At 37.6% G+C, this 17,993-nt stretch overlaps 2 protein-coding genes across 4 annotated transcripts; one reads left to right on the top strand and one right to left on the bottom strand.

The window, feature by feature from the left end:
- Positions 1-373: 373 nt before the first annotated feature.
- On the bottom strand, positions 374-1,219 carry LOC142174751 (protein GLUTAMINE DUMPER 2-like). Its single transcript, XM_075240937.1, has one exon. The coding sequence runs from the start codon at positions 1,087-1,089 to the stop codon at positions 580-582; it is 510 nt and encodes a 169-aa protein (XP_075097038.1). The 5' UTR covers positions 1,090-1,219; the 3' UTR covers positions 374-579.
- A 955-nt stretch (positions 1,220-2,174) lies between these two features.
- Positions 2,175-8,322, top strand: LOC107814136 (uncharacterized). Of its 3 annotated transcripts, none has more exons than XM_075240935.1 (5): positions 2,175-2,322; positions 3,939-4,060; positions 4,879-6,173; positions 7,381-7,806; positions 8,035-8,322. In XM_075240935.1, exons 3-5 carry the CDS (start codon positions 5,916-5,918, stop codon positions 8,116-8,118), a joined length of 768 nt encoding a protein of 255 aa, XP_075097036.1. In that variant the 5' UTR covers positions 2,175-2,322; positions 3,939-4,060; positions 4,879-5,915; the 3' UTR covers positions 8,119-8,322. The 3 variants fall into 3 exon arrangements, with proteins under 3 accessions (XP_075097036.1, XP_075097037.1, XP_016494961.1); XM_016639475.2 differs by lacking the exon at positions 2,175-2,322 and having other exon boundaries at positions 3,740-4,060; positions 4,879-5,254; positions 5,894-6,173; XM_075240936.1 differs by lacking the exon at positions 2,175-2,322 and having other exon boundaries at positions 3,728-4,060; positions 7,381-7,482.
- Positions 8,323-17,993: the final 9,671 nt, after the last annotated feature.

Here is a 17,993-nt window from a genome sequence, read left to right as displayed (position 1 = left end):
AAATTATCCTCTGAATTCATCTAGAAATTAATTTAAATTCATTTTATTTTTTTGCAAGATGTATTATTCAATTTTGTCAATCTGCTTCTATTTCCGGAGATAAACATTAGGTAGCTCAACCCCAAAACTAGCTTGCGATAAATAAATTGCCAAGACCTAATTCTTCAACTAATGTGTGAAACTCTTAATATTTGCTCATTTTGAAGTAAATATGTGAAACGTAAACAACATAATATAATGATGTAATATCGAGTAAATAAAAAATAGAGATGAGTCTACTTCAAAAAGAATGAATCATAGATCTAACTCAATTTAAAAAATTTGTTCATGAGTTTAATGATGTCCAATATGATATATAGTAAGACAAGGTCATTTGCTCAATCAAATGTGGAAAACTCTAACAATTCCAATAAATTCCAAAAATACGGATTACTGAAAACTGAGAATGTCTCTCACTCTTTCTTATCTCAGCCAAAAATACAATTTCCCGGATGTCAAAATTGAAAAATAAACCAAAATGTAAAATCATTTAAAAAAAAAAAAGAGGGGGATGAAGGAGGAAAAGCCTCTGTTTTGAGCTCAGTGGCTTTGTCTATGGCTGTCTTGGGATTCGTCATGGGCTTGATCCCTAACTTCCGTTGTGATAGTTTGTTCTTTCAGCTTCTCATCAGCTAATTCTGCACTCTCCTTTTCTAAATTCTGCTCACATTTATCCCCACTACCAAAAGAATTACCTCTGCTTGATACAGGCGTTGCCAAGAAAGTTGGGTTTAAATCTCCAGCCATTATCACTACAATTTTCTCTTCAAAAACCGGCAAAACCTTTAACATATCGGCGGCAGATTTCTCGCCGGCGCCGGCTTCAATATCACTTTGAGACTGATCATCATCAGTACCATTTTCTCTTGGGTAGCCGGAGGAGTTTTTCCAGTAAGAACAAGCTAAGATTACAAGAGCAAAAGTTATCAACAGTAGCATGGCTGCTACGCCGGCAAAGAGGTATGGTGCCGGAGAATGCCACGGCGATCTTTGAATGACCGCCGGCGGTGAAACTGGTGAAGAAGCATTGAAGGTACTCACAGTTCGCATTTCTTTTTTTTTTTCTGATTATTTTTCAATTTTCTTGGGATATATGACAGGGGATGAGAAAGTGAAAGGGAACCTTTAGAGGGATTGTAACAACAGCTTTTTGCTTAGCTTGAGAAGTGTAGAGATGTTACATGTATATTTATAAAGACAATCAGTGTAGGGATTTGGGGGGGGGGGGGAAGGAAAAAATTACTATGATCCTCTCTAATTCAATCTCAACACCTCCACTATTTAATCATTCATAGTGGTACACTGGGAAAAATACACTAAGGTTGTGCGTAGGCTGTTATCATTTGAGCAAAGAGGTGAATAAACAATGTCATTAGTGGTGTAAAGCTACCACCAAGTAGATCTCTCAGTAGATATCATATCATTATTTTGCTTTACGAAATATCATTGTCTCATACATATCTAAGCTTGGAGATAGTATAAGAATTTTTTATGTCAATAAATGTGAAATTTTACTAGAAGTTTTTTTGGTTTTCCATCCGGTGTTCGGTATCCGCATTGGAGCCCGACTATATCCGGATTCGCACCGCATAGGGCCCCATTCGGGGGGAAGCGCTCCATACCAAGGATTTTTCACTACAAAAAAACAGTCAAATTGCGACAGTTAATTAGCGGCGATCACCGATAACTGCCGCAAATTGTATCAAATTGTGGGACTTTATCTCTAACTGACACAATCAATTAGTAATCTATATATATATAATTGAAGGGCATAAGAGAGGTTATGTGGCATTCTCTTAGGCCAGAATTACTATTTATCTTTTATCTCAATTTTTTTGGCTTTTTCTCTCTCTTTTTAATTATAATGCATATTTTAAAATTCCAAACGTCATCTCATTAATTATGTACATAATTGCACCTGTTCACACGATTACAATCCGGAAAAAAATACCTAAATCTGATTCGTCGTCAAACGCGACTCTTACTCAAATTAAACTTCATTCAACATCTCATGATCATCACAGGGTGAACCACCAAATATGGGTTTGTAACTTCATTCCATTGTCCTTTTGCAAATCAGTAAGTTCCTACATGCCCTTCTTATTTTTTTTTTCCCTCAAAGCAAATTAAAAAAAAAACTAACATTTTGAGTTTGAATTCTGAGTTTTGGATGCAGTGTCAGCGATAAAAATAGTAGAGTATAGAGTTGCAGGACTGGAAGGAAGGCTATTATAGAATTCGATTTCTACCAATTTATGATAATCCTTCTTCCATAGGGAAAAGGTATTTGTTAACTTTTTCCCCTTTTAATATTTTTATTTTGGATCTATATTTTGTTTTTTTTTTGCTATACTGCAGTTTTTTTAATCACGGGTTTTGTCACTATATTTTCTTTTACATACATTAGATTTTCCTCCAGGTTTATAATAAATATGGAGGTGTTTGAGATTAAGTTTTTTCTTCTAGAGTGAAAAACTATTCACATTAGTAATTGGTTCCCTACACATTACGAAACCAAAGCTTTGATCTTTTACTGCCATAAAAGGTGAACATCCTACCCTAATTAAATTTTTGTTTTAATTTCTCTTCACGCTGAAATTGCTACATGTACTTGCATTAATACAACCAATATTGGATATATGAAATCTAATCAGATATACTCTTGCTTTTGCATTTTATGACGTGATCTCCTAGGAAAAAAAATGCATTTTTGTATAGTTGTGAGTATTTCAAATTAGTTGAGATTTGTGTCTCCTTTTGTGTATTATGGTGTTTGCTATTTTGTGGGTGTATGAAATTTAATCAGATTTAACTTTTTTTGCTTTTTTGTTTTCTGGTGCTTATCTTTTGTATTCGTACTTATGTTCCCATGACTGGATTAAAGTATCAAACAAGGAAACCACAGGGAAAAAGGCTGGGAAAAAGCTCAAATTAGGGCCGGTAAAGGCAACACCGTTAGAACAGGAACTATTGATCTCGATTTAAAAGTCAAAATCTTGGGACTTTTGTTGGTTCATCCATATTTTTGAGTTAGAAGATAATAAGCTATGCAAATCTTATTTTTTGGTCTTCTGGAGTTTTTCTCCGTTCATACATGTCCATTCTTGGTCTTTATCCAATGTAGGTGAGTATGTCTTAACTTCTCCGGGTGAATTTTTTGAGAAAATATACTTCCGTCATTTTCTTAACTGTTTGTTTTTATTATGTAATTTACATGAATAATGTGTATTAACTTTTCATATTCTTTAATATGTTTTTCAGCATAAAGTTCGTTTCTTGGATAGTTTTAATATGGCCAGCCCAGTAATTATTTGCAAGTCTACAAACGTTATTACTATTATTGATAAAAGCTACAAAAGGAATGTGATTCTCTTATTTAAATTTGTTTTTTTTTTCATATGCCTTTTCCTTGCATTGTATATTTGGTTTGATATCTTCTACATGTTTGGAAGAAGTTCAATTAAGAGTAACAATATAAATTCGAGTATTCATAATAAAATGGACAAATCTAATCTTTTCGGATATGAATACTAAAATATTTTTAATATTCGAATATTGACAAATTATTATTTATATTTTTTATGATCGCGCGAAGCGCAAATAAATTTACTAGTTAACTATAATTTGGGGATCTGCTGCATTAAAAGCAAAAGAGCGCCAAGCTTCTAATTTTTCCTACTATATTTTCGTTTTCCCTCATTTTTTTCTCCGCCAATACCTTTTAGGCCCAAAATCTTTAGACCAAGACCTTGTTTTCTCACTCTCTCTCTATAGTCTCCAAGCGACTGCCTCTCTCTCTCACCAAATTGGACTGTGAATCGACCTCTGCAGACAAATGCCTTCTCAAGGAGATACGACAATGTCTTTTTACTAATGCCACTGTTTGTGTTTTTCAACAGAGTTTGTTACCGGTGTTCTTCAGTCCTAGTGTGGATTTTTGGCTAGAAATTTCACGGTGTTCTTCTTCAGTTTATTTGCAATTTGTCTTTCATCTTCTCCAATTCCGATTTTGTGTAACCAGGTATTTTTGTATTTTGTAAATTACATATGGGTTTTCACTTTATTTTTGTGTTATTTTGGGTATTCTCTGTTGGATTTCAGGTTTCTCTATTTATTTGGAGTTTTTTGGTTGATTTGGGGTTTTTATGTTGATTATATGCAATTTATTAGCTTGATTTCTCAATAAACTTAGAATTTTCTAGCATGCAATCTGCTTTATTGCCTCAATAGTACTTTAAGAACACATTACCATAAGCCAATGTCCCCTTTTATGCACTGTATAGAACTCGTTTTGGTTGCTCTAAGGTGAAAATGGATTGGATTTAAGCATATATCTAGATTCGAACTTGTAGCTTACTCGTTTTGCTGCTCCAAGGTAGAAGGCTAAAGTAGCTAACCCAGTTCTCTCTATACTGAAATGTGAAAGAGCCAAGACATTGAAATTATACCAACAAAGCCACCTCACTTTAAGTTAACTGATTACAATCATTAAGAGGTTCATCTATAATTGATAACTACTTTCCATCTCTTTGTTTTACATATCATTATTTTGATAAGTAAAGTATCTACGTAACATCTATGTTTGTAGTTTCTTTTCTATTGTGCAATCTTAGATAACATAGTTTGTTGTTATAACTTGTATGAATATCTTTAATATATGCAAGTAAGTGAGTCTTGATATATCATTAGGCATTTCTGTTATTGTAAGTTGGTTTGACATGAATCTATATCATATTAAGACTTTTGTTTGTATCACTTAATCTGAATGGAAGTTTCGATTAGTTTATCTCAACATTTATTAAATTTGCTTATATTTTGTTAATTACAAATATGCCGAAGACCAAGCGTTGGCAAAACTTGCAAAAGTCAATTCAGGGGAATGCACAACCAGCTCCGTCAGTTCATGCAACAACAAAGCCGCCTTCGTCTGTTCCTTCATAGTTCGGTTCGTCAGTTCAGGCCACATCACAATGGGCTCCGGTGGTTCAAGTCGCATCACAGCCGACTTCGTCCTTTCAGCCCGCATCACAGCCGACTTCGTCCTTTCAGACCGCATCACAATCTACTTCATCCTTTCAGGCCGTATCACAGCCGACTTCATCAGTTCAGGTCGCATCACAGCCGACTTCATCAGTTCAGGTCGCATCACACCCTGCACCATCCAGAAAGTGTATTCAACGTGAGTCGATGCAACATTGGACTGTAGATGCTATAGGTACACTTTCTCCTCCTCCTCCTCCTCCTCCTCCACCACTGCTAAAAGTTCCCAAATTGCTGCTGGTTTATTTTTTAATCTTCTGCTAAAAGTCCCCAAAATGCTGCTGGTTTTTTTTTATTTTTTAATCTAACAAATATAAGATAAGATAAAAAAATCTATTCCTGTTTCCAATTATGCTATCAATCAGCTTTTTGTTGAATGCTCAAAACAAGAAATTTGAAGCTAAATAGATAGATATGCATAGTAAACAGAAAGGTAATATTTTTATTTTTCTAAATGGTCCATAACATGAGACAATGAATATAATATAAGACAAGAAAAGTAGTAGTTACTGAAGAAGTTGGTATAGTCTTGGAAATTTCTGTGGTCCGACTTATCTATGCCTTTGCTTACAGTGTGATTTACTTGAAGCTAGAAGGCGTGTACACATACTCTCTTACTACCAAATCAGAGTAAACATGTCCTATTTTTCTTCCCTCTTAAGATATTATTACATCGTACCACTAATGAAAATTGGAAACATGCAATATAAGTAATTTTTGCAGTGTCAATTACCTGCTCATGGACTAGTGTTGTAAAAAGAGGTTAGGTTTGATTTATTATCACCCTCTTGCCGTTGATATATATATGAAACAGTTGCAAGAATGGAGCACGTGAAATGTGTGAGTACAAAACTACTCCTCAAGTATCTTCACCCAGTGTAGTACTGTATGATCCTGGCAACACACAATTACACCATGTGCTATTGGATTTTGAGCTTGAAAAGAAAAAGGGCAAAAAGATGCTTGATCATGTCAGTTCCTTTTATTTATATATTGCTGAGACTGGACGAAGGCCTGGACGCATACAACTTTATCTTGATACTCATAAGAAACAAGATGGAACATATGTGAATGAGGCGGCAAAGGAGATATGTGTAAGTTTCTTCTTTATTTTTGTGATTGTTGAAGGTTATTTCTCCTTTATGGGTATGAAATCTAATATATGTATATAGCAACATCAGCATCGCAAGGAACAGAAAGTTCTTCAGCTTTCTTGAAAAGTCCTCTTCTTCTCTTTGAGAAAGTTACTTGTCTTGCTGTTGCTTTATCAATTTTCTTAAGAAGTCTATTTATGTAGGGTTTTACTTAAGAACTCAAGTATGGCCTGAAAGTTGCTAAGTTGAACAAATATGTTTTAACCAGATTTCTGATATTGGTAGTTGGGATCTGCTCATTTGCTATTAAGGACCACTACATGTAATATTCAAAGCGAGAGAGAACATATTGCTTAATACGAGGCAAAACGTATAATGCCTGTGAGCTTAAGTGTTCACATTCTTGCTGCTGTGAGCTTTCTACTGCATGAGTTCCCATTTTCTGTATAATGCCTGATCTTAGCTCCCCAGTCCAATTTATAAGTGAATTTGGGTTACTTTGTTAAGTAGTAGCACCAGTTGTCTCTATCATGAAAATGAAATGTGCATGCGTGGAGGTTAGATAAAAGGTAGATAACGCTTATTAACTGGTAAGAATTTGTTGAATCATTCCATTGATCCATTCTGCAACTCAATGTTCCTTTAACTGGCCTTCATTTTTTCAAGAGTTATACTGGAATCTGACACTTGATTTCTGAACATCTAGTAGTAGGTGAGCTTATTTAAGTTATTCATTTGAAAGGTTATTTTCTATGTTGCATCAGCATTTTTCCAGTTCCTTTTAACAAGTCCCAATCGGCGAGAGAAAATGAGTAGAAATGTTGCTCGTTAACTAGTACTGTATGGACTGGGAAGTACCATATTCATGGTTTATAGAAATTCATGTGTCCGTATTTGAAACTTTCACCAGATTTGGCTCTATCTTAGTTATAAGGGCAAAAAGCCAGCAACTGTCCGGAGTTAGATCTAATGTTATTCGATGTAAATATTCATGACAGCTTCTTGATTTACCTGTACTGCTACCTGCACTGGTTGTTCGATCAAATGCTCCAACCCTATTCGATTTATGTTATTGCACCTTCATATGCCAGCAAATTGTTCTGCAAGAACTTGATATGATATTTAGGAACTTGAAACAGAGATCTCTTTTTTGCTTGTCTTGGTGTGCATTTAGTTACTTATTAATGTTGTGACAAACAATATGTAGGAAAAAATTGAGCTTGCTTTGAGCCAAAGCATGGTGGATGAGTCTGAAGTTTTGCCGAATGATGCTGTTGGTAAAGTGCTAGGAAAAGAGCACTCTGGAAGGGTAAGGTGCTTAGGATTAGGAGCTGTCCCCAGCAAAGTTTTTAAACATACAAGACCTCGTTTTTGTGGTATGAATGCTTCAAGTAGTGATGCTTCATGTTTGAACCATTGCCAAGAGAACTACAATAAATTGTTGAATGCTCACAACCAAAGCCAAGAGAACTACAATAAATTGTTGAATGCTCACACCCAAAGCCAAGAGAACTACAAAGAAATAGTGAATTCTAACAAACAAATGATGAATGCTTTCAAGGCATATATGATAATGAAAGAAAGGACAATACCAGAGCAATTTGCGGGGTTCTTTACTTCTCCTCCTACAACGGTAAATAAACTTGTAATTTTTTTTCATCTGATATTATCTGCATCAGGAGATACTCATATAAAAAAACTAAAGATCTTCTTTCTCCGCTCTTCTTTAGTGGATCGATTGTACTTTATTCTTGTTGACACTTTCTTGTTTCTGGGATTATAGTTATATTTGTACTGCTCAAGAAATAACTCAAGTTATAATTAGCATTCAAAAGATCTTATTGTTTTATTTTGTTTGCAGCCTAGAGATGCAGCTAGTGGATCCCTATCACCCATGGGCGCAAGAAGATCATCTGATGGCAGTAATCCAAGTGACAACAATTGAAGTTCTTTATAATTGAATTAGATAATTAATTAGGACAATGTAATTATGTGATTGGAGCGAATGTTAGAATAGTTAGGGTGAATGTTTTATGTTAAAATTTAGTTTGACGCTACTGCATGCAGCTAGAAACATTGCTAAATCTGCTTTGAGTATTTTTGTAGCCCCATCATTTATATATGAAAGTAATACTTTTGTGATGCTAAATATGTTGATATTTCTAATAAGTGTTGTCTTTTTTTGGTTAGATTATGGTGTGGACAGGTTTATTAGTAGACAATATTCAAAGTTCAATATTTGTAAAAAATACAGTAAAAGAAATTAATATGTTCAATGAATTGTGTGGGTTTTGACTGCCGGAACTTGTAAAAAAATATAATTTATTTTATAATTTAATAATCAATTTACGGGGGTTGAACTGCTGCAAAATAATTCCTACTAATTAATTACGGCAGTCGTGGCAGCGGTTGCGGCAGAACTCCAGTAAATTGATTGCGGCTAGCCTTTTTGCAGCAGTTTTGTGAATCGCTGCAACAACAAATTGTGGGAGTTACCGACCGTTGCAATTTGTAAAAATAAATGCTGCAATTTTACTGTTTTTTTGTAGTGTTTTCATACCCAGGGTTCGAACCCGAGACCTCTGGTTAAAGGGAAGAGCAGTCTCATTCACTGCACCACATCATTTGGTGGTAATTTTACTACAAGTTACTATTTACTTTGATAATAATTACAATTTTTTATCACGAAAGATTGTGATAGGTGATAACTATTTTTCTTGCTTCTTTCTCCTTAATTATAGGTCCCGAGTTTGAGTCGGGAGAATAATATTGTCTTTGATAGGGAGGATTTTATCAACGAAATAAGATTTTGTGACCCGGATCAAGATTAGTCAAGCCCCCAAGGGAACATAAAATATCAGTCACAAGACTATTTTTTTTAATTATACTAAACCCACTGAGTTTGTGTGCCTCCGCTGCTTATACAATGGGTGATGCATCTAACTTTAATTAAGTTTTTAGAATATAAAATATTTGTATTTCTTTTAATTCAATTCTTATAATTTTATATTCGTATATGATTTAAAAAAAACTAAAAGAAGAACTATTTTCATTTCATAGTGAACAAATTCTACCTTTTAAAAAGAAATCATCACTAACTTCATACATTTATGCTTTTTAATAAAATGTATTGGTTATAGAATATCAGAATTACTATATGGAGCCCTTCATGTTCGCCACATCTGTTTAGAAAAGTTCAATAAAATTAGCACTTAAAGACTTTTGCTGTAGGGGGGATTTGCTTTTTAGTTTTTGCTTTGCGTCGTCCTTTTTAAACTATTCTGCAAACGAAATGGATTAAAGAGGCTTTTTTGTAAGTGGAAGTATTCGAATAGATAATGTTTTAGCCACTTTCTTTAAGTTGGCTGACGACATAAATATCAAAATGCTTAATAAATCTGTTCCGGACTGAATGTTCTGTTTATAGTCTCAAGAACCAAACTTAATTATCTTGATCGATATATGACTTTTAATTTTTTCAAAGTCATGAAATTATTGTATGCTAAAATTATTTTAAATATGTACATCAAGTTGTGAAAAAATATTTATACATATTTTAATAATATATGATGGATCATAAAGTAGAAATTACGTAAGTGTGTAATAAGTGCAAGTTCCTAAAATTGATTAACATTGATCCTACTTCTCGACGATCCAATGTTTGCACTTTTCTTCTTTCTTCCTCTAAACTATGACTCAACAGCTTCAAGAAACCTGAGATGAGTAAACAAAATTTGTTGAGTAACAACTTATAAGACAAATTATGATTATTAGTAGTTTGTTAAAGATTCTTTAGTTGGGTTAACATTGCTAGTCTCCGTTCCATCAATAGTAGCTCCTCGTACAAACATAATGCTCGTTTCAAACTCAAAATATTGCATATTAAAAGGAAACCAAATAATTTCCTTTCTAAATACATGATTGTTTACCCTAAAAATCGAGTAACAATTAAACTTGTAATGTGGTTTTAAGAATACGTGATTTCACTTAATACCAATTGACTAATTTTGGGATAAGCGATGAAATTGACAAGAATATAAAACAAACCGATGTTTGGACAGTATCCTCGAGCTGGTGAACTCTCGAGGGTAATAAGTAAGAACAATTAAAGAACAATAGTTGAAGAATAATGGTAAAAGAGCAGTAAGCTGATGAGCAGAAGAAAAGAAATACTATATTGCCTTGATCTGTATGAATGTATATCCTTTACAAATGATGAGGACCCTTCTTTATATACTAGAGGAATCCTAATTATGATACAATACTAATTACTAAAGTAAATCTCATGATTGATACAAATAACCGCCCTTGATTTGGTTTGTTCTGAGATTTCCACGGTGATCTTCGACCGGTTACGGATATCTTGCCTTTCCGTTATTGCACTTCACTCGGAGTCGGTCATACTCAGTCTCGATTACTGCTGGCCTCGGTCTTGACTGACACTTCGATTCTTGGACTCGACACCTCGTCTTCGTGCTGTAGCCCGATCCATCACGAGTCTAACCTTCGATGTGATCCCCTTGTCTCGATTAAATAGCAAAATCGAGCAAGCCCGATTTTAACTATATACAGATAGTCCCCTTGTTTCTTGGAATGTAACAAGGAGAAACGAAACGAGTTTTCGATTACCGTGACATCATTCTTCTGACGTAGGCGATGAAAGTGACTGAAGCGTCGTGTCGGCACAGTTCCCAAAACCATTATTGAGTGTCAGTTGGTGGTCGGCCATTATCAGCCTTGGACCGTCGCCGTGAAACCCATAAATAGATCTCTTTTCCATTTTTCGACTTTTACCTTCAATCTCTTCTGCTCTAATCTCCAATATTTGTTTTGCATTTCCCAAGTTCTTCTTCTACAAATTGTCTAATCTCTTCTTAATACGCCAAATCTCCCATTACCGATTATTACCCATTCTAGAAAAATGGCTAAGACTTCCAAAACTATCCCTCATAAAGAAACGTCTCTTCATCAAAACCCGCCGGCGCCACTGCCGCGGCGGAATATCCTCTTACTGACTTTGTTCCGATGAAGTGCGCGACTACCTCCGATTTTAAGGTGGAAAACACACCCTCGACACCGGGGCGGTGTGAGCCCATATCGAGATAGATGTGTACAATTACTGAGCGCCTCCTCGAAAAGGTAAAAGAGGAGTGCAATTGGGTCGGCAAAGATGTTGTAGTACCTAGCCCTGAAGAATCCATCACTACTTACAAGGAGGGGTATTTGACCGTCTACACCTACCCCTTCACAATAAGTCCCTTGGACCCAATCATCGTTGCCTTCTGCAAGAGGTACGATGTCACTCTAGGTTAGATCCATCCATCATTTTGGAGGATCGTTCTCTTTCTCCGATTCTTCGTAAGTAAGATCGAGGGACATCCTTTTACCCTCGATCATCTCATGCGCCTCTATGTCCCTTGGCTCTATCGAGGAGGCATGATCAAGCTTTATTCTAGAGCTACCTAACCCCCATCTCAAGTTTAGACGAGACTCGATACCAAGGTTGGATGGGCAGGTTTGTGCAAATAAGGACCTCGGACCTGATCCCTGCTGGAGATATGCCATTTCCCGAGAAGTGGAACATGGAACGTAAGTATTTGCTTGGCCTTCTGAGTACCTATTATTGTCGTTCCTACTTTCTTCTCTTCCCCTCATCTAATTTTTTTTATGTTACAGCCAAGGCTATTGTGCTGGAAGTGATCCCCGACCTGAGGCGATGGGTCAAGGGTTGGTGTCTCAAAAAGTCTACTCTGAGTGCGCCTGGGTGGAGTTGTCGAGAGGCCAATGGGAGGCTCGAAACCATGGTGATTTTTTCTTTGCAAAGTTTCCATTCATGCTTTATTTCTATATTTATTAATTTTTCTCATTTTGCATGTCTTGGGAAGGATGTGTTGATGAGGCCCCCTTCTACTGAAAAAATGGCGCTACTTTCTACGTCTGCCCCGAAGCAGGGCAAGGAGAAGAAAAGAAAAGAGGCTCCGAGCTCCTCTAGCACGGAGAAAAAAAAACCAACTAGAAGGCCCCGCAAACCAAATGGGGAGGTCACCCATTGACTCTGGAGTCTGTCCACCAGTTAACGGATGAGACCGAAGATGAGGATAAAGAAGAAGGTTCCGGTTTGGTGCGTCATGTGCGGGCCGACATCGAGGTTCAAAGAACTACTGAACAGACGGGGGTCGAAGCCGCTTCGCCTCGGTCTACTGAGTCTACAAAAGTTGAGGATGCCTCACCTCAAGATAGAGAGGCCATCGAGGAGCCAGTTGAGACTGGAGCAGAAACCAAGCTCGAAGTTCCCCAGAATGAAGGGGATGCCTCCAAAGATCCACTTGGGCGATAGTAGCCGAGGATTCCTCCTCATTCCCTCTAGTACCGGATTCGATGATTTGTGATGTCCGTGCTACAGAGACTTGTCACGGAGAGGGGGCCCAAGGTGAGAAAGATTTTTTTCGAGGCTATTTTGCCGATATGGAAGATGTCACTGGTTTGGACGGTTTGGTCGTACCAAAGAAAAGCTCGAATGAGGCTTCCTCGAGTTGTATATTGACCAATTAGTTCCCGGCTCCCAGCGTTGATCCAGACCGGAAACAGCCTCTTATCATCTCGATCCAGGAGGATACACAAGTTTTTCTGCCCCCGTAGGGGTAGCAAGTAATCTTCGATATCTGGTGATAACTAGGGATTATGGTTCATTTACTCTCCTTCTTACTTGAGTTTTGATTAACAATGTATACAAAATAGTCCCAAAGGCTTACATGTTGTACTTGTTGCAGGGTTTGGTCAAAAAGGTGACAATTAGTCAAAACCTGCTCAAAAAGGAGTGAAACATGCACAAGTACAAGGAATAAGTCCAAGCACAGTGCAACAGATCCACTGCGGCTACATTTCATTTAGTGCGGTCTGCAGTAAGGAGATTCAGAGAGGTGCATATTTTGGAAAATCAAGCATTGCGGCCACAAAGCATTTTGTGTGGACCGCAATAGCCTCAATGCGACCTCAATCGAAATTGTGCGGTCCGCAAAGATGGGGTTCAGAGAGTTTGGAGTTTTGGAGATTATTGCCAATGCGGTCCGCGTTCCTTTTTGTGTGGACCACAATTGAAGCCACCGCGGCCGCGGTGCATTTTATTGCCCGCGGTGGCGAAGTTCAGAGAGCAGAGATAAGATGCCAAAAAGCCTCACCAAGGCAGCACTCCATTTCTTGTTGTCCGCGGTCGCATGGGTATTTTTGTCCAGAAAATTCGGCCTAGTATAAATACTTTCTTTTCCCATTTTTAGTTCTCTTTAGTAATCTGACTTAGGGTTGAGCACGTGAACGACTGTTCTTAACCATTTTGAGTAATTTTATAGTGGTTTTATCATTGAATCTTCAACTATTAGCTTGTAATTAAATCTTATGGGTTTTTCTTCATCTATTTCTTTGTTTTCTTCCATTATTATGAGTAGCTAGACCCATTAGCTAGGGTTGTGGCTCAACCCTAGTGTGGGTATTTGATGGGTCTTGAGTTTTAAGGTTTGAATGTCTATGAGTGTTTGATATTTGGACTAATTTGTATTTTCCATGTTGAATTAATGGTTGCAAACACTAATTTATGCCTTTTTGACTTGGGCTCTTCTTGAGAAAGAGAGCTTGAGTCTAGAAAAATTAGTCCAACAAGGAATTGGGGCGTATTCAAGAGATTGATAACCCCAATTAAAGGGTTAAACCTAGAGATAGTAATACCCGACTTGAACCTAAATTGCTTGTACAATTATCATACCCAATTGGTCTTGAGAAAGTTAATTAGGGAAAAATCACTCAAACTACCGAGAGGTATAGAGTGAGAAGAATCATGCATTGGCTAAATCATAATCCCCAACATGACAACCTTGCCTTAGATTCGAGAACCCATCAATTATTCACCTAGGAGAAAGTCACTTCCCTAGTGCCTCTTTAACCATTTAGAAAACCTTTCAAGTATCTTACTCTTAGCTTAATTTAGCATCTTATTAGCATAATATTAGAAATAATCAAAAGACCAAAGATGATTGGAAGAGTAATTAAGAGCACTACACATCTCTAGTTTAGATAAGAATCCAATTCCCACTTGTATCTCCTTCTGGATTTGATCCCGACCATCTCGGGTAAAAGCTTCTTCGACCACTCTCGCTACTTTGTAGTGGTGTAGGGTTGGCTCCGATCACTTTTTGGCGCCGTTGCCGGGGAGCTAACGGTTTTGACTATCTATCTAAATAGTTTTGTGTATTGTTCTTCTTTCCTTCTGTGTTACTAATTTGTGTGTGTCGCAACTTCAGGTACAAAATGGCAACAAACAACACACCTCTTGGAGATCTTCCGTCGGGGGAGGAGGTAGACGACAATATTGATGATGAGGTTCCTACTGTACCTCAAGGACAAAGGAGATGCCGCCAGGCCAATGATAATATTCCAGACCCTCCCCCGCCACCTCCAAGAGTGGCTCCTCGAGTGCTTCCCAACCAAGGATATGCTAGTGCAATTGTCCCTCCCTAGATCCGGGTGGGCAATTTTTAAATTACTAATGTGATGCTGACATTGTTGGAGAAGCGAGGTATTTCACGGGTGCTCCCAATCAGAATGCTTACAAACATCTCAAGGGTTTTGTGGATACCTATTGGGGGAGCAAGCCAACTAATGTGTGAGAAGATGCACTTCAGTTGCGACTATTCCCTTTCTCACTTAGAGGGAAGGCATTGGATTGGCTTGAACGACTTCCCAACCATTCCATCACGAGTCGCCAGAGTTGTCACACCTCCTTTTTACTACACCCCGTAAAGGGTATAAATACAAGGGAGTTTTTCCAATTAAAGGACAATCGAAACGGGATTTGTTTATTTAAAGATTCAGAGTCGCTACTTGGGAGATTTATGGTGTCCCAAGTCACCGGTTGAATCCCGAATCGAGGAAAAGCTTGACTCTGTTTAACAGTCCGCGAACCAAAAATCTGGGTAAGGAATTCTGTTAACTCGGGAGAAGGTGTTAGGCATTCCCGAGTTCCGTTGTTCTAGCACGGTCACTTTGATCATACTTGACTTACTAAAATTGTTTAATTGCTGATTTTAGAACCTAGGTGCATTTACCTTTTACCGCTTTTTAATTAAGAAAATTATCTTGAAACGAGTCACGCGTACGTGTACCCATTTGTTTGGCACATCAAAAGTCATGTCACGTGAATGTGTCCACAATTAATAACGCTTATTATTATTAAAAAAAGTTTGGCCGAAGTTGCACGAACGCATACTCCGAATTAGTTTTAGAATCGTAATTATGTTACGCGAACGTATACACAATCACAGTGGTATATTAAACGGGCCTAAAGCAAACTACGAACATTGGTTATTTTACATCTATATTATGAAATTAACACGAGGGCCATTTGTTACGAAGTGTCTAATTATGGCTTGCCTCAAATTCCCTTTTCAAGACTCTAATTAATTAAACACCAAAGTACTACAAAATCCCTTCCAATCAACAAGGCTTTATTAAACCATTTTATTAGCGGAAGGTCCTGAATTAACAGGCCCAAACTTCTGAGCAACGAGCCTGTATAAACGTAGGGAGACTCTTTTGACTTAAGAGACTCCGATAATGTTCAGGCCCAAAGGCCCAAATATTTTAGCAATGTCGGCTGCAAGCAAGGACTTCAGGATCGAATCCCTGAAGCCAAACCTAACAATGATCTCTCATAATCTTTTCAACCATTGAGGAGGGGAGAAAAACGAGTTGGGGGCATGAATAAGAACCTTATACAACAATCAACAATAATTTCTTTTAAACTAAACTAAGGCATAAACTATATGGAAACATCAATTGGTTATAGTTAAAACCAAGCAATCTATACATACATAGCCAAAATTTCAGCGTCCTTCCAAATGACTAAAGCAAATTCAAATCCCTGAGCACGGCTGGACAACTTAACACATGAATTATAACAAGAAAACAAAGGTATAAATACCAGAAGCTAATAGAATTTAACATTCAAACAAGACTTCTATTCAAATTCCAATTCGAACATCCAAATCTGTATACAAATTCAGTCTGGTTCCAACTTGTGGCACTTCATTTGTTAGCAAAGGGTATGAAGAAATACCTGAGAGCACAAATAAGAGAGGGCTAAGAAGATCAGCAAAGAGCAGTAACAAGAGCAAGGGTCAGTATCAAAAACCAACCAACAGAATCAACCAGAAGCTCCAAAATCAAATTTCAAACCCAGAAATTGAAGTAAACGACCAGAAACTAGTTCAATCCAAACAATGGACCAGGAAAACTTCAACCAAGCTGATTTTAATTCATTTCTAAGGTCAGCTAGTCAGGACTTGTTGCATCACCAGGAAAATTGCAGAAATTGGCAGAAAAACTCAATGAAATAGTATTTTCTGAAGTTTTTGCCGTCTAGAAATTTTAAGGATTTTTTAGCCCTTCAAATCTTGCCTTGAAAGGCAAGAATGCTACTTCTTATAGGCCCAGCCAATAGGGCAGCCCCCAGAACTACTTATTTACCCTTTACCCCTTTTTTTGTTCTTCTTTTAGCTTAAGGGTCCTTAATGTACAATCTAGAATTTCAGAATAGCCCCAACCCCAGCTTCCTAGAAGCTTCTTAGTTAGTTAGAACAAGATTCCTTACCCCAATTCCTTAAATTACCCTTCAAGTTCCTTGTTTTTACTTTGATAACCAAATGGGTCATATTGACCCAATAGCTCAACAGACATGGGCTCAGATTCAAACCAAATAGAATTCCTTTAACATGAGGTCTGAGACTGACCTCAGAGCCCAAAGATGAAACCCAAACAAATTCAGAAAACTTGAGAACCAAACAAATCAACTAATTAACGATCACAAACAGACGGGGAACTAATTAAGCTAACTAATTAAGCTCAGTGACCAAACCAAAAATTCTAACAGGACAATCAATTAATAAATCAGAAAATGAATTAAAAGAGAAGAAAGGAACAGAAGTAACACATAGATGATTTTGAAAACAAAGATGAACGGGACTTACCAGCTAGACTTGAAATCAAAAACTGAGGCACTGGTTCGACCCAACACAATGGCAAACATTTGTTCTTGGTGAGGAACAAACGAGTGTCACTATTTTGTGTCAAACCGGCTTGAAATAACCGAAAAATTCATGAGTATGCTTGCATGCCTGATTCCGGCCTTAGGCTCTCATGGCTCGACTCTTTGATTTGATATTCGAGGAGTTCTAGAGATGTTTGAAGAAATCTGAGTGAGGATTTGGGATGAGGGAGAGAGGACGGTCCTAGGGTGTTAATTTGGGGTTGAACAAAGGTGGCGCCGCCACCAGAGGGAACAAGGGCGACGGCTAAGGTTTCGGAGTTTTGAGGGATTCTGGTGGGATTCGAAAGGAGTTGATGGTGGATTCATGATGAGGATGGGGAAGGGGAGCTCTGGTGTGAATTTGGACCCGATTGGATGAATTAGGGTTTCGGTCATTCCCTTCGATTCTAGATTTGTGAAAGTTCGGCTAGGATTCGAGGGAAGGGGTTTGGAGATTTGGAAAGAGGAGAAAGAGGGCAACTAATTTTGTAAAAATGGGGTTGATTGGAGCACCACCGCCGGCGGAGGCGAATTCCGGCAGACGGCGCACGACGGAGATGACGGGGTGTTCTCTGAGGGTGTGGAGACGATGAAAGGGGGGTAGGGGGGGCGTTCAGACAATTTTATACCTAGGAGTCCTAGCTTCCCAACCGTCGGATCTTACAAACCTCGACGACTGGGATTGATTCTAAGCCAAACGGGGTCGTTTCAGGGAAAAGGTGACCGGACCGGGTTTCGACTGGTCT

This window comes from Nicotiana tabacum, chromosome 20, assembly GCF_000715075.1.
Source record: "Nicotiana tabacum cultivar K326 chromosome 20, ASM71507v2, whole genome shotgun sequence".
In the NCBI taxonomy this organism is placed as follows: Eukaryota; Viridiplantae; Streptophyta; class Magnoliopsida; order Solanales; family Solanaceae; genus Nicotiana; species Nicotiana tabacum.
The sequence above is the reverse complement of the archived record's forward strand: the minus strand, read 5'-3'. Positions and strand labels throughout refer to the sequence as shown.